The sequence below is a fragment of the Saccopteryx bilineata genome, chromosome 2 (genome assembly GCF_036850765.1).
Source record: "Saccopteryx bilineata isolate mSacBil1 chromosome 2, mSacBil1_pri_phased_curated, whole genome shotgun sequence".
Lineage (NCBI taxonomy): Eukaryota > Metazoa > Chordata > Mammalia > Chiroptera > Emballonuridae > Saccopteryx > Saccopteryx bilineata.
This window is the reverse complement of record NC_089491.1, coordinates 349275019-349297704: the sequence shown is the minus strand read 5'-3', so window position 1 is coordinate 349297704 and position 22686 is coordinate 349275019. Positions and strand designations below refer to the sequence as shown.

The 22686-nt window shown below is 39.6% G+C and overlaps 1 protein-coding gene across 5 annotated transcripts in view; it reads right to left on the bottom strand.

Annotated features, from left to right (window-relative positions):
• CDC27 (cell division cycle 27) overlaps window positions 1–22686 on the bottom strand; it is a 78364-nt gene that overhangs the window by 18068 nt on the left and 37610 nt on the right. For 2 of the 5 annotated variants that reach the window (XR_010729469.1, XM_066262679.1), the window contains exons 9-15: window positions 18122–18237; window positions 13709–13808; window positions 12177–12384; window positions 11455–11627; window positions 7429–7581; window positions 5789–5997; window positions 1623–1740 (exon numbers count right to left, since the gene is read on the bottom strand). Coding sequence is in view for 4 of the 5 variants with exons in the window: in XM_066262679.1 (XP_066118776.1) it covers window positions 1623–1740; window positions 5789–5997; window positions 7429–7581; window positions 11455–11627; window positions 12177–12384; window positions 13709–13808; window positions 18122–18237 (1077 nt within the window). In the remaining variant the exon portion in view is untranslated. The remainder of the gene's footprint in view (window positions 1–1622; window positions 1741–5788; window positions 5998–7428; window positions 7582–11454; window positions 11628–12176; window positions 12385–13708; window positions 13809–18121; window positions 18238–22686) is intronic. The other 3 variants (XM_066262681.1, XM_066262682.1, XM_066262680.1) reach the window with 3 other exon arrangements.

Sequence of the window (22686 nt, the reverse complement as noted above, 5' to 3'; positions counted from 1 at the left end):
GGGTGGAGAAGCAGATGGGCGCTTCTTCTGTGTGCCTTGGCTGGGAATCAAACCCGGGACTCCTGCACGCCAGGCCGATGCTCTACCACTGAGCCAACTGGCCAAGGTCTTTTAATGTTTATTGTATTAATTTGAGAGAGAGAGAGAGAAAGAACATCAATCTGTTCCTGTATGTGCCCTGACTGGGGATCAAACTGGCAAGCTCTGTGCTTCAGGATGATGCTTGAATCAACCAAGCCATCTGGCCAGGGCAATACATAAGATTTTAAAAAGCAAACATACCTTTTCTCCTTTTCATATATATATATATTTTAATTTATTTAAAGCAAGGCTATTTTTAAAATTATTTATTTATTCATTTTAGATAGAGAAAGGGAGCAGCAGGAAGCATCAACTCCCATATGTGCCTTGACCAGGCAAGCCCAGGGTTTTGAACCAGAGACTTCAGCGTTCCAGGTCGAGGCTTTATCCACTGCGCCACTGCAGGTCAGGCCAGATATATATTTTTTAAGCTAGAGAGAGAGTGTGAGAAATAGGGAGAGAGATGAGAAGCATCAACTTGCAGTTGTTCATTGATTGCTTCTCATATGTGCCTTGACCAGGGGCTCAAGCTGAGTCAGTGACCCTCTACTCAAGCCAGCGACCTTGGGCTCAAGCTAGCGACCCTGTGCTCAAGCCGGGTGAGCCCACACTTAAGCTGGCGAACATCAATCCATTGTGCCACCACTGGTTAGGCTCAGAAACATTTAAAAAAATATAAACATAAAATTGGTGGTCCACATTGCCTTATAAAAATATTAATTAGCTCTAACATATCTATATAACTTAAAAGACTAAAACACAGGAAACCATTTGCCTTAAAATATTAGTTACTTAACTTAGGAGCTAAATATAGATATGGGAATGTACTTGTTTTTTGGGTTTTTTTTTAAACATACTTGAGCACTTTTATTTGGTTAAAGTCCTTCTCTTGTAATTGTTTTAAAGATTTTGTTTATTCATTTTAGAGAGGAGAGAGAAGGTTGGGGGTGGGGTGGGGAGCTGGAAGCATCAACTCCCATATGTGCCTTGACCAGACAAGCCCAGGGTTTCGAACCGCAGACCTCAGCATTCCAGGTCAATGCTTTATCCACTGCACCACCACAGGTCAGGTGAAAATACTTTCAAAAATATGAAGTATCTCATGTTAGCCTTGTAAGAATCCTATATGATAAGAAAGGTGGCATTATTTGTCATTCATAAAATAGAAGCTCAGAGAAACTAAGTGACCTGCCCAAAACATGAGGGAACTTCAGTTATTTCTCCATATGCCAAGAAAAAGTAAAAGAACTCAGGATATTGTTTCAAGGATAACAAAAAAGCCCTAATTCCTACTAGAGCTAGTAAGTCAATAACACATTTCAAAAGCAAACAATTTTTATTTTTTAAGACTTTATTTTAGGAGAGAGAGAGAGAGAGAGAGAGAGAATGGGGGAGGAGCAGGAAGCATCAACTCCCGTATGTGCCTTGACCAGGCAAGCCCAGGGCTTTAAACCGGCGACCTCAGAGTTCCAGGTCGACGCTTTATCCACCACGCCACCACAGGTCAGGCAAAAGCGAACAATTTTTTGAAAGCTACTTACTACTCCAATGTGGCAAAGTAAAACTGAACTTTGAGGATTGATATCAAGTGCTTTCTGGAAATGCATTTCTGCAAGGCTGAATTTTTCTTGCTTGTAATAAATCATTCCTAAACCATACCTGAAAATATAAAAGTATATTATTAGGGATATAAATTATAATATAAACTGTGGCGGCTAACTTAGTTCAACTAATAAAAAATTATGTATGGAATCTATCTAATAAACCAGTAGAAAAATAGAATAATTATCAAAGTATTTTATGAGACTGACGTGCGGCCTGCTGTGCTAAGAGGGCCCCTTTCATCAAAGCATTTTAGACAAGTCACATTTACAAGTAAAAACAATAAATCAAATCAATCAATCAGATAAAAGTATGACAATGTGGGGAAAAAAGAAACCACAGCCTTAAACACAGTACTACAATCTAGAATTTTGTTTTAGAGAGAGACAGACAGACAGAAAGGGAGAGATATGAGAAGCATCAACTCATAGTTGCAACACTTTAGTTGTTTATCAACTGCATTCTCAGATGTGCCCTGACCAGGGGGCTCCAGCTGAGCCAGTGAGCCCTTGCTCAAACCAGCAACCTTGAGCTTCAAGTCAGCAACCATGGGATAATGTCGATGATCCCACACTCAAGCCTGCGCCCCTTCACTTAGGTTGGTGAGCCTGCACTCAAGCCGGAAGAACCCACACTCAAGCTAGTGACCTTGGTGTTTTGAACCTGGGATCTCAGTGTCTTAGGCAACACATTATCCACTGCACCACCACCAGTCAGGCTACAACCTAGATTTTTTTTTTTTTAAGAGAGAGAAAAGTGAGGGGGAGAAGCAGAAATCATCAACTTGTAGTAGTAGTTGCTTCTCATATGTGCCTTGACCAGGGAAGCCCAGGGTTTCAAACCAGGGACCTCGGCATTCCAAGTTGATGCTTTAATCACTGGACCACTGCAGGTCAGGCTACAATCTTGATTTAATAGCTACTTGTTACTGATCATGTGTGTGCCAATACTTTGTTAAATTCTTTATTTAAATTATCTTATTTAATCCTATGCAGGAATAAGGAAATAGGTGCTGTTATTCACATTTTCTATTTTTTTATGTGAGAGGAGGGGAGATAGTGAGACAGACTCCTGCATGGACCCCAGCCAGGATCCACTTGGCAACCCCCATCTGGGGGCAATACTTGAATCAACTGAGTTATCCTCAGTGTCTATACTCAAACCAAATGAGCCACTGCCTGTGGGAGGAGAGAAAGGGGAGAGGGTAGGGAAGAAAAGCAGATGGTCACGTTTCTTGCATGCCCCAACCAGGAATTGAACCCGGGACAGCCATACACTGGGTCAAAACTCTACCACTTAGCCAACCAGCCAGGACCTACTCACATTTTCAAATAAACAAACTGAGGTTTAGAGAGTTAAAATAAATTGTCCAAAAGTATACAGCTAATAAGGATTCCAATCAGATTCTTTCTTTATGATTCTAAAACCCTAAATTCCTAACAATGCTATTTCCATATTCTTTTTCCAAATCTGTATATATTTTATATCATTACAATATGTATAGTGTCATGTTCTGCTTCCCCTCTTCCCACTTACTGTATCAAAAACATGCTCCTGAAGACTTCAAAATTATAAAATTTAAAGGTTAAGTGATAGAATATTAAGTTTATATACAGGTATTTCTACTGAATTTTAAAAACATCAAATGAATATAGTGTGACTGATTTATATTAAGAAGACCTTTCTTGGCTATAGTTAAATGAGGATGGGGAACAAGCATCAAATGAATAAGAAAAAAAGCATGCAATTATTATAATGGTGTTAAGAGGTGAAGAAAGGGTATAAAAAGCTCTGTTCTTAATGGTGAAGGTAAGGATAAGAAAAGGAAGACTATTTGACTATTTACTTTGGAGTTGGAATAATAAATTTACTTCATATTTAGTTACTTATAGTTAACTAAATATTTAAATTCTACCTAGTAAAAAGCTGCCAGTTTGAATATTCTTCCTTTTCCCCAAATAGGACACTTATTTTTACAACATAATGTTTGACACGCTAAAGTTTTTAGGGTTTTTTTTTGGTTTTTGACATGGTAAAGTTTTTTAAGAATAAAATACAGGCCTGACCAGGTGGTGGCACAGTGGATAGAGCGTCAGACTGGGATGTGGAAGACCCAGATTCGAAACCCCGAGGTCGCCAACTTGAGCGTGGACTCATCTGGTTTGAGCAAAAATTCACCAACTTGGACTCAAGGTTGCTGGCTCAAGCAAGGGGTTACTCAGTCTGCTGAAGGCCCATGGTCAAGGCACATATGAGAAAGCAATCAATGAACATCTAAGGTTCGCAATGCGCAACGAAAAACTATGATTGATGCTTCTCATCTCTCCGTTCCTGCCTGTCTGTCCCTGTCTATCCCTCACTTTTACTCTCTCTCTGTCTCTGTAAAAAAAAAAAAAAAAAAAAGAATAAAATACAGTCTGACCAGGTGGTGGCACATTGGTGAGTAAAACATTGTCCTGGGATGCAGAGGACCCAGGTTCAAAACCTCGAGGGTGCCGCCTTGAGCGTGAGGTCACTGGCTTGAGGATGGGATCACAGACATGACTGTATGGTCACTGGCTTGAGTCCAAGGTCATTGGCTTGAGCAAGGCGTCACTAGCTTAGCTGGAACCCCCGGGTTAAGGTACATATGAGAAAGCAATCAATGAACAACTAAACAGCCACAACAAAGAACCGATGCTTCTCATCTCTCTCCCTGTTTGTCCCTCCCTCTCTTGCTTAAAAAAAAAAAAAAGAGAGAGCAGAACAGACACACTACACATCTAAAAAAACAACACAAGTTCTATTAAAAACTAAATTCTTAAAATGTTACAGAGAACTTTATATTACGTGAAGAGAAGTAAGTTTGGGGAAGCTCTGTTTAATGTATCGGCAGAAGTACAAAAAAGTTAGAGATATTACTTAATAAACCATGTAGAACACCTGAGTTCTAATAAATTTAATAAACTAGAACTCATACTTAATAAACTAGAACACTGACAAAGAGCAACAATTAGTGGATAGTTTTCAATGTTTATTTTCTATTATCCAATGGGTGAATTATATTATTTCTCTCCACAATCAATCCTAATCACCATTTTAGCGTTCTAAGAAAAAATAACAAAGGCCTGACCTGTGGAACGCAGTTGACCCAGGTTCAAAACCCCAAGGTTGCCGGCTTGAGCCCAAGGTCACTGGCTTGAGCAAGGGGTCACTCGGTCTGTAGTCCCCTGCCCCCCCTTCGAGGCACATGAGAAAGCAATCAATGAACAACTGAGGTGCCACAAAGAAGAATTGATGCTTCTCATCTCTCTCCCTTCCTATCTGCCTGTCCCTATCTGTCCCCCTATCTGTCCCTCTTTGCCTCTGTACATACACACACACACACACACACACACACGAATTGTGGCATTTCAAATGCCATAGATGGAACTGAGGACAAGCCAATATATAAAGACAGTGATTCGTCATCAGACACAGATGAGGACAAGCTACTGGATGGGAGTTTTGACAGGGATGAGGAGTTGCATGAATTTTATGATGAATAAAACTTGAGTTCAATAACTTTATGTAATACATTTTTTCCCCCGAATTTCAGGCCCCCAAATTAAGGTGCATCTTATACATGGGGAAATACGGTATGTATCACTCTGAAGTACAGGGGGTCCTCGGGTTACCACACAGTTCCGTTCCTACAACAGTGATGTAACCTGAATTTTGGTGTACTCTCGCCTAAGTCACTTACCTATCCTAACACAGTTGTAAAATCGTAATCTAGAACACAAAAACATAACTAAGCCACAGAAAAAGAAAAAGGACATAAATATACTGTAGTGTACAACTGTACTGTGTATTCTTCCGCCACATGCAGCCAAACTAGTTTGCCCACATAGTCCATAAGTACAACACCAATGGAGTAATCTGAAACATTCACATCTCAATTTATTTAAGTATTTATTATTTATGGGAGTGAGGGTCATAAATAAAACACCGTATGTAGAGATTGTTGTAACCTTAGGACTCCCATATTTAGTAATCAAATTCATAACAAAGAGATATCTAGCAAGAAAAATTACTAAGTATTACCATCAACAAGACATTGTCTTTACATTTCATTAGCACTTACCATGCATTATAATGTCTAGGATTGACTCTGATAGCATTTCGAAAACAAGCTAACGCTTTGTCTAATTCTTCAGTTAAGACAAACTCATGCCCTAATAGAGTATAGGCATAAGCATAATTTGGATCAACTTGGATAGCTCTCTGGAAAAATTTAATTGCAATATCATGTTCCCGTTGCAAACTGAAACAGTTCCCTGCAGCACACCAGGCCTTAAAAAATGGAAACAAAAATATCCACAATTAAAACTTTTGGTTGTTATCCTTAACAAAACCAAATCTATAGCTAAAATTAGAATAGCAAGTCAGAAACTGAAGAGTTTTTATACAGTCAATCCTAATTATTAACATTTTCCATATCGGCAAAACTGTCTAAAATTTAAAACCCAAATCAATATTTGTAGTGTTTTAGTGGACCCAAAATATGGATTACCCAACAGGCACATTCTTAGTTAAGGTAGAAAAAAAAAGGGGGGGGTGTGTGGCCCTGGCCGACTGGCTCAGCGGTAGAGCTTCGGTCTGGCGTGTGGAAGTCACAGGTTTGATTCCCAATCAGGGAACACAGGAGAAGCAACCATCTGCTTCTCCACCCTTCCCTCTCTTCTTTGTCTGTCTCTTCCCCTCATGCAGCCAAGAATCCACTGGAGCAAAGCTGGCCTGGGCGCTGAGGATGGCTCCATGGCCTAGGCCTCAGGTGCTAGAATGGCTCTGATTGCAACAGAGCAACGCCCCAGATGGGCAGAGCATTGCTCCCTGATGGGCACGCTGGGTGGGTCCTGGTCGGGCGCATGTGGGAGTCTGTCTGTCTGCCTCCCCGTTTCCAACTTCAGAAAAAAATACAAAAAATAAATAAAAGGGCAACTCTGCCTTCTTGTTTTTGCTGGTCAGTGACCAGAAGATAGACACTTTAGAGAGAGGCAGTGCATGGAGTGCAAGAAGCTAGGGTTGTGGGACAAGATGGATGGTTTGAATCCCAACTCTGGTACCTGTTTGTATGGGGGCCTTAGGTAAGACACTTTAACACTTCTGCATCTCAATTTTTCTTTTGTAAAATAAATACACTGTACTAGGCAGAAGTGTTTTTAAGATTGAAGATTAAAATCTGTGTGAGGTGGTTGGTGATGATGGTGTGTTTATTTCCACAAGGAGCAATGGGTCAGTATTTGTTAACTCATTGTTGTGACTACAGGACATAATTACCAAGGATAATAAGAATTGACTTTTAAATTCTAAGCTTAAATATGTCATAAAAGTACCAATAAATATTCTTGAGATGCACTTAAATATAATTCTTACAGGATCACAGATGGAAATAAATGGTGCTTGTGTCTTAAAATGACAAAATTACTAATTTATTTCAATTTAAAATGAGCAATTTTCAATCTACATAATTTCTGTTTACTGAACTCTAATCTTGGTGATAATAGCAATTTTAACATAGTCAAATCTCCATTAACCCCGAATGAGATATCTACTTTGTGATTTTTCTATTTGGGGACCTGTACCATCTATTTTAGGACTCTCTATTGCCTATAGAGAAGGGTTTGCGTGATATTAATGGTGTTTGAATTGTTCGGCTCATCTCAATTTGGTAAGGGTAATCAAAACAAGAGCTGCATAAGCAAAATGTTTAGGTTAACATACCTCTGGTGAATTTTTATCCATGTCTGTTAAGTCTTTTGAAAGAACTGAAAGAGCAACATCCTTTTGAAGATGCCAAAGTGTTGTAGAGTAGATCTCCATGCCTTCAACTCTATAATTCTCAATTCTTCTAACCTCTGAGAATATTCTTTCAGCCTGAAATACAAAAACTAGTAAGGGGAAAACAAGTTGACACAATCTACATATATACAGGGAGAGCACTAGGTACCTTTCTCATAGGACCTAAATGCTGTCTTGTTTTGATGTTTACATGGGTTAGTAATAACACAAGGTCAAATTGAGCAACTTTCCATGGCATGGCAGGTCAAATGTTGATATAATCACACTCACAGTTAACTTTTATACACAAGTCATAGTAGAAACATGAATTCTGAAAAAAAAAACTTAAGGTTTCACACACACAAAAAGAAAGGACAAGTCAATTATTTTATTCTCAAAAAAGACATTTCAAAGTTTTAATGATGGCTTTACAGAATAACTTCCTCAGAAAAGGTGAGAAAATGACTTTTGTAACACAAAACATAATTTTGTACTGACTTTTATTAAGAGATTGAGTTGAGGCCCTGGCCGGTTGGCTCAGTGGTAGAGCGTCGGCTTGGCATTCAGGAGTCCTGGGTTCGATTCCCGACCAGGGCACACAGGAGAAGCGCCCATCTGCTTCTCCACCCCCCCCTTCCTCTCTGTCTCTCTCTTCCCCTCCCGCAGCCAAGGCTCCATTGGAGCAAAAAGATGGCCTGGGCGCTGAGGATGGCTCCTTGGCCTCTGCCCCAGGCGCTAGAGTGGCTCTGGTCGCTACAGAGCGACTCCCCGGATAGGCAGAGCATCGCCCCCTGGTGGGCGTGCCGGGTGGATCCCGGTCGGGCGCATGCGGGAGTCTGTCTGACTGCCTCCTCGTTTCCAGCTTCAGAAAAAAAAAAAAAAAAAAAAGAGAGAGATTAAGTTGAAAACTTAAGAGGAAAAACAGGTTTAGGCATGTTGAGCAGTGAATATACCCACTAATATCATACCTGCCAGGAACTGTGTCTATCTAGTAATTGCTTTATCCTTTGCAGCACTCTCTTGACTTAAGGTCCCTCCTCGGCTATCAGATCAAATTATTTCTTTACCACATTCATAGTTCCCAAAACTGTGCTTCTCTCCCCCTGAAATTTAAGACTTTGGGTATAAAAAACCAATTAGTTCCACCAGACCAGGTAGTGATGCAGTGGATAGAGCATCGGACTGGGACACAAAGGACCCAGGTTCAAAACCCTGAGGTTGCCGGCTTAAGCATGGGCTCATAGACATGATCCCATAGTCACTGGCTTGAGTCCAAGGTGTCACTTGCTCTGCTGGAACCCCACCCCCACCCCCACCCCCCGTCAAGGCACATATAAGAAAGCAATCAATGAACAACTAACGTGCCGCAACAAAGAATTGGTGCTTCTCATCTCTCTCCTTTCCTGCCTGTCTGTCCCTCTCTCTGTCTCTGTCACAACCAACCAACCAATTAGTTCCCATAATACTCAATTCAGTTCAAAATTCTGAAAGTCAAATTTAGTTTAGAATTCTTAGTGGAATGAAGATGACAAAAAATAAGAAAATTATAAAACTTGGAACTTAATTCTTAAAAAATGGCCATATACTATCTAGGTTAATCCCTTAAGTTATAACAGCAAGAGAGAAGAGAGTAAAAAGTTACAGAGACACATTTTTCAAATAGGCATTTCAAAAATATGCATCAGTTACAAGAAGTTAGAACTAATCACCAGCCAAATACAGGTTTTGGAAATGTTTGTTTCCAAATTTTTCAGAATCTATTGCTTCTTCTGAAACATGACTGTGGCATAGACAAGGAAAAAAAATTATAAAATTAAGTTGAAACAAAGGCTTTCTTTAGTTAAATATTTGGATCTATATCTGCCCTAGGGCAAGCAACAAAATTTATGTATTTTAAAGTACTTGTAAATCAATAAATTAGAAAGAATTCTGAAGAGAGCTTGCCAAACAGAGCCTTTTGCCTATGTACCAGTAAAAACCATAATCCAAACATGGGTCCTCTGGCCATGAATAAGGCTATCCACAACTCTTTTCTTTATTTCACAAAATTACATGAACAGGTATCTTCTGCATTTATTCTGTATCTGGAAGAACACTCAGCCCCAGATCTTTATAAGGGGAGGAAAAACCTTTTTCTCTGAGCACACTTAAAAAAAAAAAAAAAGTATCATACTTAATATCCCTTAATTTCCTTACCATGCTTAATTTTTTTCTTCATATGACTTATTGCTATCTATATACATTTACTGGCTTACAATCTTTTGTTAGAATTAGAATGTAAGTTCTATAAAGGCAAACAATTATCTGTCTAGCTACATTACAAAGACTAAGATATAATAACATGCTCAAATATATACTGAATAAATGAACTAAAAGAAGGCAAAAAGTAACATTATTAACCTTAAATAATTTATATTAGAGAAAGTGTATTAACATATAGGTTTCTTAAAGATTATTTTTAAGTTTAGCGGGGGATAAAATGCTTTGGAAGAAGTAGGGAGGACATTTAAACGAAAATTATAATTTTCTTTGGCTTTTGGTTAAACATCCTCTCTTTTTCTAGTATAAATCAATTACTCAAGCAACAAATATGATTAAGATTAAAATAATAAGGACACTGTGTCCTTGATTACATATAACTTTCTTGATAGTATCTCTCAAGTTTATAAAATATATTAAATGGCAAATATTCATATCAGTGGAAATATGAATACAGTAGAAATAAAATTTTTTTTTAAAGAGAGGCAGGGAGAGAGAAAGAGAGAGAGATAGAGAAAGAGAGAGAGAGATAGAGAAAGAGAGAGAGAAGGAACATTGGGTTGCTCTTGTATACGCCCTGATCAGGGAACTGAACTGGCGACCTCCGCACTCCAGCATACTACAACCAGCTGAGCTATCCAGCCAGGGCTTAATTTTTATTGATTTTAGAGAAAAATAGAGAGAAAGGGAGAGAGAGAGAGGAAGGGGAAGGGAAGCATTCATTTGTTGTTCCACTCAGTCGTGCAATATTTGTTTGCTTCTCACGTGTTCCCTGACCAGGGATCAAACCTGCAACCTTGCGGTTTCAGGACAATACTCTTAAACAACTGAGCAAACCGGCAAAGGCCTAGTAGAAAGAATTTTGACTAGCAATATCTTTTAAATGGTAAATACAGGGGGTCCTCAGGCTACGACAATCTTGACATAAGACATTTCAAGTTTAAGATGCTCACTTCCATAGAAACTTAAAAAAATTGAGATGTGAGTGTTTCGCTGTTAGCATTGTACTTACGGACTATGTGGTTGAACTAGTTTGGTTGTGCATGGCAGAATACGCAGTATTGTGGCATATGAGTGAGGTAGTTGGCATCCTCCAGTGCACTTACCTACGCCATTTTGGACTGTTAAAAGCGCAATTCTATTTGTGTTAGGCTAGGCCGCAGTGGTCGGCAAACGTGGCTCGCGAGCCCTTGAGTGTGGGTGCAAAGGCCAGTTTAGGAGTACCCTAATTAAGTTAATAACAATGTACCTACTTATATAGTTTAAGTTTAAAAATTTTTGGCTCTCAAAAGAAATTTCAATCGTTGTTCTGTTGATATTTGGCTCTGCTGACTAATGAGTTTGCCGACCACTGATTTATGTCAAAGTTTGGGTTACGTCACTGTTGTAGGAACAGAACTGTGTTGTAACCCAAGGATCCTCTGTATATATTTTCAGATCCAACTGAGTAAAAATGTTTCAACATAAGAATGTATGGATTACTTGGGTTTTCTACAAATCTATTTCAAGTAATCCTAAAGAATTTAAATCACTCACCCCTTAAAACAAGGAAGAACTATATAAATTATAAATACTGAGAAAATAATGATAAATATAAAAACATTACACAATAAATATTGACCTTTTAGATCTAATCTTGTCAAGCATAAGCATTTTAATTAAATTTAAATTATGTGTAAAAAGGCATATATAACTGTTTTCTATACTTACTTGCATGTACTCCGAAAGTTCAAAATAGGCCCTTCCAATTTGGCACAGTACCCAACCAGTATTGTAGTGATGAGAAGGTAGGTGGCTCAAGATATTTATAGCTTCTTTGCAGTTGTATGAACACAAAGCTAAATAACCTTTCCCCATTTCACGAAGAAGGCTCATCAAACCTTCTAGGAGAAAACAATGTAGTAAACAAAGGGGAAAAGAAACAGTTTTCTAGAAAGGCTAATTAAAAAATAATTCATTAAAAATTCCAACATCGGCCCTGGCCAGTTGGCTCAGTGGTAGAGCATCGGCCTGGCGTACAGGAGTCCCGGGTTCAATTACCGGCCAGGGCACACAGGAGAAGCGCCCATCTGCTTCTCCACCCCTTCCCCTCTCCTTTCTCTCTGTGTCTCTCTTCCCCTCCTGCAGCCAAGGCTCCATTGGAGCAAAGATGGCCCGGGTGCTGAGGATGGCTCTGTGGCCTCTGCCTCGGGTGCTAGAATGGCTCTGGTTGCAACAGAGCGACGCCCCCTGGTGGGCATGCAGGGTGGATCCCGGTCGGGCGCATGTGGGAGGCTGTCTGACTGCCTCCCCGTTTCCAGCTTCGGAAAAATGAAAAAAAAAAAAAAATTCCAACATCTACTTAGAAAAAAATGAGACATTTTAATAAACTTATTTAAAATAAGTGAATAAAATAAAATAAAATACAAAGATATTTAGCATTTAAAACAGACCTGCTGCTGCTTTCTGTAGATTAAATGCCTGGATCTGAGGTGTGATTGTGGAGATTTTCCCTTCTGAAATAATGGAAGAGTCCAATTTTGTAATTTCCAGGCTATCATTTATGTTAGGTTGAGTTATTCCTCCTTTATTAGTTTTACCTTTTGTTTTTCTGTTTGGGATTTTAGGTGGAAACTTCATTTTTAATTTTTTGCTATTCTCCTGTAAAAAGGAGGAAAGCCCCACACTTGTTATACTCATGTATTTTAGACATTCCCCCACTGCTTTCTCAAATAGTAGATATAAATATATGCACAACCCCAAATGATGTATATTTTTCTCAGAAGAAATTTTATAAAGACAAAAGTCTTCAAAGTCATTTAATTTTAAATAATTCTAAAAATAATTTATATTAACTAGTGATTAAGGTAAATTAGTACTAAAAGTTGCTTTTTGAAAATATGTAATTTTCATTATTTAAAAATAAAAAAGTAGGCCCTGGCCGGTTGGCTCAGTGGTAGAGCGTCGGCCTGGTGTGCAGGAATCCCGGGTTCGATTCCTGGCCAGGGCACACAGGAGAAGCGCCCATCTGCTTCTCCACCCCTCCCCCTCTCCTTCCTCTCTGTCTCTCTCTTCCCCTCCCACAGCCGAGGCTCCACTGGAGCAAAGTTTGCCCGGGCGCTGAGGATGGCTCAATGGCCTCTGCCTCAGGTGCTAGAATGGCTCTGGTTGCAACAGAGCAACGCCCCAGATGGGCAGAGCATTACACCCTGGTGGGCGTGCCAGGTGGATCCCGGTTGGGCGCATGCAGGAAACTGCCTCCCCGTTTCCAGCTTCGGAAAAATACAAAAAAAAAAAGAAAAAAAGTAGATATAATACTAGTTAATTGTCTCACAGCATCATAATTGATGTCATAAAACTTGATCTGTATAAGCCAAAGTTAAAGATTGTTCATAATATTTGTCAATGGACCAAGAAAACATATCAAAGGCATAGGGAGACCCTCCAACTGTGCAAAGAAATTTGCAAAGAAAACACAGTAAATTTCCACTTACTCTTTCCTCAATTTTCACCAATGGTAACATCTGACAAAACCATAGTACATCATCAAATCCAGAAAATTGGAGTTAGTATAATACTATTAGCTAAGCAAGAGATCTTATTTGGATTTTCATCAGGTTTTTATACGTACGTTTTTGGGTGTATATAATTCCACAAATTTTATCACATTTATGGATTTGTGTAATCAACTGTCACAATAAAGAAACAGAACTGCTCTACCAGAATACAAAGAAATTCCCTGTGTTATACTTAAATAGTCATACTTCTCCCCAGTCCTAACACTTAATAACCACTGACCTGTTCTCCACAATTTTGTCATTCTAACAATGTTATAAAATATGTATTAAAGGACCAAGAAAATTTACAAATGTTAGAAATGAGCCCCAAATTAAAAAATAAAAATAAAAAATTTGAATAGTCACCTAATTTATTTCTTAGAGATTGAATCATCGATGAACAGAAATACTAGAGGGAAAAGCATTACCTTGGTTGTAGAGCTGTCACTAGTAAAGAGTCGTGAACTTCTTCGAGGCAGTGCATTTGGGGGAGATGCGATAGTGGGGCTCAATACCTGAGGTGTAGTACTAAAAAAAATTATAGAAGTAGACATTTAAAAAAAACTCAGTTTATGACCATTAAGTTTTTTTGCTTTTATTTTTTATTAATTTTAATTTATTGTATTTACATGGATTCAAATGTCCTACTGAATATAACACCCCCTCCCCACACCCCCATGTCCCTATTTATACCCCCTTTGCCCCCCTCCCCCAACTCCCTTTTCCCTTCCCTCTGGGATTTGCTGTCCTGTTATCTGTATCTATGTGGTATGTATATATAATTTCACTAATCCATTCACCTTCTCTGATTCCATCCCCTCATCCTCCTTCCCTGACAGATGACCATTAAATATTGCTTCAAATCAGGTATATTAAAAAATAAGCATTCAATATGTTTGTACTCTAAAGTTGATAAGTTTAGTTAGTGCTTTTCTTGTCCCTCCGTGAAAACTCAGGTTTAAATACTATTTCTGTTATCATAAAATAATGTTTATACCACAGATAATTACTCTCTTTGAAATTGTTAAATTCAACTTAAAACAATCCACCTAAAAATTCTGGATCAATTAATGATAAACACATCTATAAGCCAATTATCCCTAGTTCTCATTTACAGTTATAGCTAATTAGAGGAAAAGGAAAAGATAGCTGGACATGGACAGTCTAAATTTAGGGATATTTACCAACAAATACCACCAGGACAACTGATACTTGAGAAGTTATTTCCCTGTAAATTCAAATATCACATTAATGTTCATAAAGCAAAAGAAATCTAATAATCACTGGAATACATTTTTTTACTTTAAAGGCAAACTCTACAAGAATTCCATTCTTTTTTTATTTTTATTTTTCGTGACAGAGAGAGAGAGAGAGAGAGAGCAAGAGACACGAAAAGGGACAGCAGACAGGAAGGGAGAGAGATGAGAAGCATCAATTCTTTGTTGTGGCACCTTAGTTGTTCATCAATTGCTTTCTCATATGTGCCTTGACGGGGGCACTATAGCAGAGCAGGTGACAGCTTGCTCAAACCAGAGATCTTGAGCTTAAGCAAGTGACTTTGGGCTTCAAGCCAGCGACCTGTGGGCTCAAGCCAGCAAACTCGTGCTCAAGACAGATGAGCCCATACTCAAGCATGTGACATCAAGGTTTAGAATCTGGATCCTCTGCGTCCCAGTCTGATGCTCTTATCTATTCTCCCACCACCTGGTCAGGCAAGAATTCCATTCTTAGAAAGCAAGCAAACTTAAAACCTAAAATTGGCTCTGGACAGTTGGCTCAGTCGTAGAGTGTTGCCTGGCAAGTGGATGCCCTGAGTTCAATTCTTGGTCAAGTACACAGAAGCGATCAACTGCTTGTCCATCCCTACCTTCTTTTCTTCCTGCAGCCATGATTCAATTAGTTTGAGCAAGTTGGCCCCTGGTGCTGAGGATGGCTCATGGAGCCTCTATTTCTGGTGCTAAAAGTAGCTCAGTTGCTGAGCAATCGCCCTAGATGAGCAGAGTATTGCTAGTAGGGGGCTTGTTAGGTGGATCTCCATTAGGGTGCATGTGGGAGTCTGTCTCTCTGTGTCCTCTCCTCTCACTTAACAAAATAAAATTTAAAAATAAAAAAAAACCCACTAAAATTATCTAACTCAGCGGTTCTCAACCTGTGGGTCGCGACCCTGGCGGGGGTCGAACGACCAAAACACAGGGGTCGCGACCCACAGGTTGAGAACCGCTGATCTAACTGAACCTTTGTAGCTACAGTAACATTAAGATGAAGCCATTAGGATCCATATTACTGATGTCCTTAAAAGAAAAGGGAAATGTGGATACAGAGATAGACAGGGAAGATGACCACATGAAGATGGAAGCGGATAACAAGTTAGGCTACCAAACTAAGGACTACGCCTGGGGCTACCAGAAGCTAGAACAGTCAAGAAAGGACCTCCTCTAGAGACTTCAGAGGTTGTATGGGCGTATCAACACTTTAATTTTGGATTATAGTGTCTAGAACTGGGAGTAAAAAAATTTCTGCTGTTTTAAACCATCTAGTTTGTGGTACTTTGTTACAGCAGCTGTAGAAAACTAATACAGGCAATAAAGGAAATAAAATGAAGTCAACAAAGAACATAAAATTATTAATAGTTGATGCTTAGCAGTTAGTATTATTTGTTTAGTTTTAAGTAAAAGATCATTCAATAAATTGTTTATACCTTCTATAGAATTAGCATATGCTCAGCCTATATAATGTTACTCTGCAGGAGACCTCAGGTCCCATCATAACCGAACCTGAGGCAATCTGTGTCACCTGTCTCCAAGATGGCACTCATGATGACACTTATCCTGGCATTTTAGAAATACTGAGGCTTTTTAGACAGTCAAGGTATATGCACATGTGTGATTTTTAAGACTTATGGAACAGGCCCTGGCCGGTTGGCTCAGTGGTAGAGCGTCGGCCTGGCGTGCAGGAGTCCCGGGTTCGATTCCCGGCCAGGGCACACAGGAGAAGCGCCCATCTGCTTTTCCACCCTTCCCCCTCTCCTTCCTCTCTGTCTCTCTCTTCCCCTCCCACAGCAAGGCTCCACTGGAGCAAAGATGGCCCGGGCGCTGGGGATGGCTCCTTGGCCTCTGCCCCAGGCGCTAGAGTGGCGCTGGTCGCGATGGAGCAACATCCCGGAGGGGTAGAGTATCGCCCCCTGGTGGGCAGAGCATCGCCCCTGGTGGGCGTGCCGGGTGGATCCCTGTCGGGCGCATGCAGGAGTCTGTCTGACTGTCTCTCCCCGTTTCCAGCTTCAGAAAAATACAAAAAAAAAAAAAAAAAAAAAAAAAAAAAAAAAAGACTTATGGTACATGTTCACTATTTTAGGAGATAAGAGTATCTTTGTGTTTACTGAAATGCATAAAAGGGGAAAGGAAGAATGAAACCTACCTGTCCTTGACCAATGGAGAAGGTCATGTAAATTAAGAGGAAAAATATTTTGGAGAAGTGTTCAGAATAACTAGTTTAAACAAATCCATGAGACAAACTAAAAATACATTTTAGCTAATTCTAGTCTTAATTTGCATTATAATAGTTAAATATTACACCAGTCCTTTAGTAAGTTAGATATTTCAAATTTGATGTATTCAAAATTTGTAACCCTGGTCGGTTGGTTCAGTGGTAGAACATCAGCCTGGCATGTGGATGTCTGGGTTCAATTCCCAGTCAAGGCACACAGGAGAAGGAACTATCTGCTTCTTTACCCCTCTTTCCCTCTCTTCCTGTCCCACAGCCATGGCTTGATTGGTTCAAGCAGATCGGCCCCAGGTGCTCGCTGGATGGCCCAGAGCAGTGGTAGTCAATCTGGTCCCTACCGCCCACTAGTGGGCATTTCAGCTTTCATGGCAGGCGGTAGCAGAGCAACCAAAGTATAAATAAAAAGATAGATTTAACTATAGCAAGTTATTTTATAAAGATTTATTCTGCCAAACTTAGCAAAAATCTGACATAAAGTACTTGGTAAGTAATTATTATTATATGCTCTAACTTGCTGTAACTCTACTTTATAAATTTTATAAAGTAAAGTTACTTCCCTACTTTATAAATCACCATTACTGTGGAACCGGTGGGCGGTTAGAAAATTTTACTACTAACAGAGAGATACAAAAGTGGGCAGTAGGTATAAAAAGGTTGACTACCCCTGGCCCAGAGGATGGCTCTGTGGAGCCTCCACCTCAAGTGCTAAAGATAGCTCTGTTGCAAGCATGGCCTCAGATGGGCAGAGTATCAACCCAGATTAGGGTTGCCAGGTGGATCCCAGTTGGGGCACATGCAGGGTTCTTCTTACTATCTCCCCTCCTCTCACTTGGAAAAAGAAGAAAAAAGAATTATAATAGTTATTCTAGAATTCTTTTTATTTTTTTTATTTTTCTGAAGCTAGAAACAGGGAGAGACAGTCAGACAGACTCCTGCATGCGCCCGACCAGGATCCACCCGGCACACCCACCAAGGGTCGATGCTCTGCCCCTCCGGGGCATCGCTCTGTCGCGACTAGAGCCACTCTAGCGCCTGGGGCAGAGGCCAAGGAGCTAACCCCAGCGCCCGGGCCATCCTTGCTCCAATGGAGCCTCGGCTGCGGGAGGGGAAGAGAGAGACAAAGAGGAAGGAGAGGGGGAAGGGTGGAGAAGCAGATGGGTGCTTCTCCTGTGTGCCCTGGCCGGGAATCAAACCCGGGACTTCTGCACGCCAGGCCGACGCTCTACCACTGAGCCAACCGGCCAGGTATTCTAGAATTCTTAGTAGAGTCAAAACCTGCCTATATTGAAGTATAACAGGAAAAGCTGAATGATATCAAATAATGACACTATAATAAATACCTTGTTTGTGGGCCAGAACTTTGTGTTTGTGCAACAAGAACTGGAGTTACCTCTCTGCTATTTCCGCTCTGTGAGAAGACAGACTTTGTTCCAGTTTGGCCGATTCTAGCAACAGACTGTAAAACACAAAAAGTCTAAGGTTTGTGAATTATATATAAATTGCATGGTAAATAATAGAAGACACAAGATGCTCCCATTTCAACTTTCCCAATGCAAGGTTTCATAATATATTACTGTCACTTAAAAACATAAACTATTGCCTGACCAGGCGGTGGTGCAGTGGATAAAGTGTTGAACTGGGATGTGGAGGACCCAGATTTGAGACCCTGAGGTCGCCAGATTGAGCACGGGCTCATCTGGTTTGAGCAAGGCTTGCCAGCTTGAGCCCAAGGTCGCTGGCTCAAGCAGCGGGTCACTCGGTCTGCTGTAGCCCCATGGTCAAGGCACATATGAAATATCAATCAATGAACAACTAAGGAGCTACAATGAAGAACTGATGCTTCTCATCTCTCTCCGTTCCTGTCTGTCTGCCCCTATCTGTCCCTCTCTCTGACTCTGTCTCTGCCACAAAAATAAATAAATATATAAAATTCTTAAAAAATCAACAACCCCCCCAAACTATTAACATCATATTAGAATGAACATCAGCCTATTTCCATATTTTAACTCTAGTATTTTTATCTTTATACTATCTTTTAATCTTTCACTTTAGTTTCTAAGGAAAGGCTCAAAATTCCTAGAAGCCACTTATCACATATCTTTTCTACTTGGAGGTAAGTGCTAAACAATTTTAAGACAGCTACTATTCTCAAGATCTATGATCTAACTTATACACAAAAAATATATTCTAAAAAATATATAGAAAATTTTATACCCCTTCTTTGGCACTTAGTAAAAAGTTCTATACAGTTATCCCTTGCTTTTTTAAAGTTGATTATTTTCACATTTATGAAAAAACAGTGAAAAGCAAAAATAATGTTCAGTATTTGTTTTGCAGGCAGCTGTTATAGGTTTCGTGAGACTCCAGCAATGAGAGTGGCCCCACCAAGCTTCTTCCCTGACATCTACACTCAGCATCTCAGCATCAAGGTGCCAAAACATGACACTTTGAGCATCTGTGCTTTATTTTGATTTATTTTGTGCCCTAAAGTATTAGAAGAGCTTAAGAGAGCTCATAAGGATGTTACACTTAGTGAAAAACTGGATGTAATTAAGCATTTCAATTATGATAAACAAAATAAAAACATATACATCCATTTTGGGGGGGTATGGAAATGCTCAACATTTTTCCAAATAAATTAATGGTAAATATTTCTTTGCTTTAAACCATTCTGGCTTATAAAAGGTTTTATAAATGATTGTGGGGTAAAGCTACAATAGTTATAAGAGACTAAAAAAGAAATCTACAATTATTTTCCAAATTCTAAGGATATTGTTCTTAGAATTAATGTTTCTAGTGTATTCAGCCTTTCATTAATAAGTGAGCTCCCTAAGAGAGGGGATAAAACCTTTGGTTGCTCCTTTCTGTCTTCTCTAATTTATCACCTTATTTCTATTCACTTTTTCACTTTGCTTCTTTATGAAGTGATCAATGACTACTGTGTCAATAGATATTTAAATTTTTTTACACCAGATAATTTTCTTCAAAACATACCTGTTACTTTGATAGCCCCTATACATAATTCTCAAACTGCGCATTATAAGTAATCACTAATAATCACTTTTTCATCAGATATGAAAGGCCTCATTTTGGCCTTTCTTGCACTTATCATCACTGATCATTCCTCCTTTTTGAAACTTTGTATAACTTCCAGAATTGTACAGTATCTTTATTATTTGCCTTACCACTTCATTTGCTAGCCCCTCTTCCTTCCACTAACTGTGTTCCTTAGCTACTCTCTCTTTCCCTAAGAGAGCCTGGCCATTTTAACAGCTTTCATTATTATTTCTATTGCCAGGCCATATTTTTGCCTCTGTGACTAATTATCCACAGAATATTTTTCACCTAATCTACCACCACCTCAAAAATAAAACTTTATACTACTTCCTGTTCCTTCTATATCCACCCAAAGGACAAAACTTAAAGTTAATTTTGGCCCTTCCTTATTTAACAAAGAAATATGTACCGCACTCACTACTCAGTTTGATATTTTTAGTTGATACTCCATGCAGACCTACAAGTAGAACTTTTCTAAGATAGTTCTTATAACTATCTTACCCCATCTTATAATAGGGTAAGAAGAGAACAGAGGCAGAAGAGGATGAGACAGTAGTGGCTTTTATTAATTGGACACTGAACTCATGTACCTCTTGCTGTCTAATTTTGCTTGATTGCAATAGCTTGCCTGATTTTGGCCTATTTCACCTGGCATGCTAACTCTATATGCCTCCTTATAACTGTAATAAACTAATTTCAACAATTATATTTCACTCTTTTTTTTTTTTTTTAAATCATTAAATAAAATCTTTATTTTTTTATTCATTTTAGAGAGGAGAGAAAAAGGGAGAGAGAGAGACAGAGAGGGAGAAGGTGAGGAGGAGCTGGAAGCATCAACTCCCATATGTGCCTTGACCAGGTAAGCCCAGGGTTTTGAACAGGTGACCTCAGCATTTCCAGGTTGACGCTTTATCCACTGTGCCACCACAGGTCAGGCTATATTTCACTCTTATAACAATATCAGGTAGTTGTCAACTTTTCCCATTTAAAATAATTCACACTTTATAACTGTTCTTTAGTCTCTTTTCACCACTCTTGGAGCTAATATAGAAAAAAAAATTTTTTTTTTTAATTTTTTTAATTTATTTACTTTTTTAAAGATTTTATTTATTCATTTTTATTAGAGAGAGAGGGGAGAGAGAGAGAGAGGGAGAGAGAGAGAGAGAGAACAGGGGGAAGAGCAGGAAGCATCAACTCCCATATGTGCCTTGACCAGGCAAGCCCAGGGTTTCGAACCGGTGACCTCAGCATTCCAGGTCGACGCTTTATCCACTGTGCCACCACAGGTCAGGCCTAGAAAAATTTTTTACAGACTCTAAGAAAGTTCAGGAGTAAAAGAGTAAAAACAAGAAGAAACATGTTTCTAGAAGAGTAAAGGGGCTATACTGGTTATTCACATATCTTTATTACTTATTTAGTTTCCATTTCTTAAACATGTATTAAACATAGCAATAGGCATTTTACATGCAAAATCTAATTTAATTTTCATAAAATATATTCTGCATCACAGATTTTTTTTTTTTAAGCAAGAGACACAGACAGACAGACAGGGACAGACAGGTTGGAAGGGAAAGAGATGAGAAGCAATAATTCTTCATCGCAGCATCTTAGTTGTTCATTGATTGCTTTCTCATATGTGCCTTGATAGGGGTTGGGCAGCTGCAGCAGAGCGAATGACCCCTTGCTCAAGCCAGCGACCTTGGACTCAAGCCAATGACCATGGGGTCATGTTTATGATCCCATACTCAAGCTAGCGACCCCCACGCTCAAACCGACGACCTTGGGATTTCAAACCTGGGTCCTCAGCATCTCAGTCTGATGCTCTATCCACTGCGCAACCGCCTGGTCAGGCTAATATCTTTTAAACAAATGGCACTTTGGCCTCTACTGCCATAGACCTTTAAAAATATATTATAGAGAGTCTCAAAATTTGTTCCAATATTTACTGTAAGAACAGTTGGGCCATGACTAGGTGGTTTAGTGGATAAGGTGTTGTCCTAGAGTGCTGAGGTTGTAGGTTCAACCCTTGGTCAGTGCACATGCGAGAGGCAATCAATGCGTGCACAACTAAATGGATCAAATAGGTGGAACAACCAGTTGATGCTTCTTTCTCTCTCTTACCCTCCCTCCCTCTCCCCCTCAAGTCAACGGAAAAAAGAAAAATACTGTCAAATATTTTCATTAATTACACATTTACTATAAATTTACTATACATCTGTGAGGATCAACTATAAGATTATCAGAAATAGCTGGCTTTATGTTAGTCGATCTTTTTATCATTTTAACATTAGTATAATTAAAAAACACAGTGGGCCTGACCAGGCAGTGGCGCAGTGGATAGAGTGTCAGACTGGGATACAGAGGACCCAGGTTCGAGACCCAGAGGTCGCCGGCTTGAGTGCGGGCTCATCTGGTTTGAGCAAAGCTCACCAGCTTGGGCCCAAGGTCGCTGGCTCGAGCAAGGGGTTTCTCAGTCTGCTGAAGGCCCACGGTCAAGGCACATATGAGAAAGCAATCAATGAACTAAGGTGTTGCAACAAAAAACTGATGACTGATGCTTCTCATCTCTCTCCGTTCCTGTCTGTCTGTCCCTATCTATCCCTCTCTCTCACTGTTTGTCTCTGTAAAAAAAAACAAACCACACATTGGTGAGGATAAGTAAACCTACAGCAGTTCTTTTTTTTTTTTAATTTATTCATTTTAGAGAGGAGAGGGGGAGAGAGAGAGAGAGAGAGAGAGAGAGAGAGAGAGAGAGAGAGAGAGGAGAGACAGAGAGAGAAAGGGGGGGAGGAGCTGGAAGCATCAACTCCCATATGTGCCTTGACCAGGCAAGCCCAGGGTTTAGAAC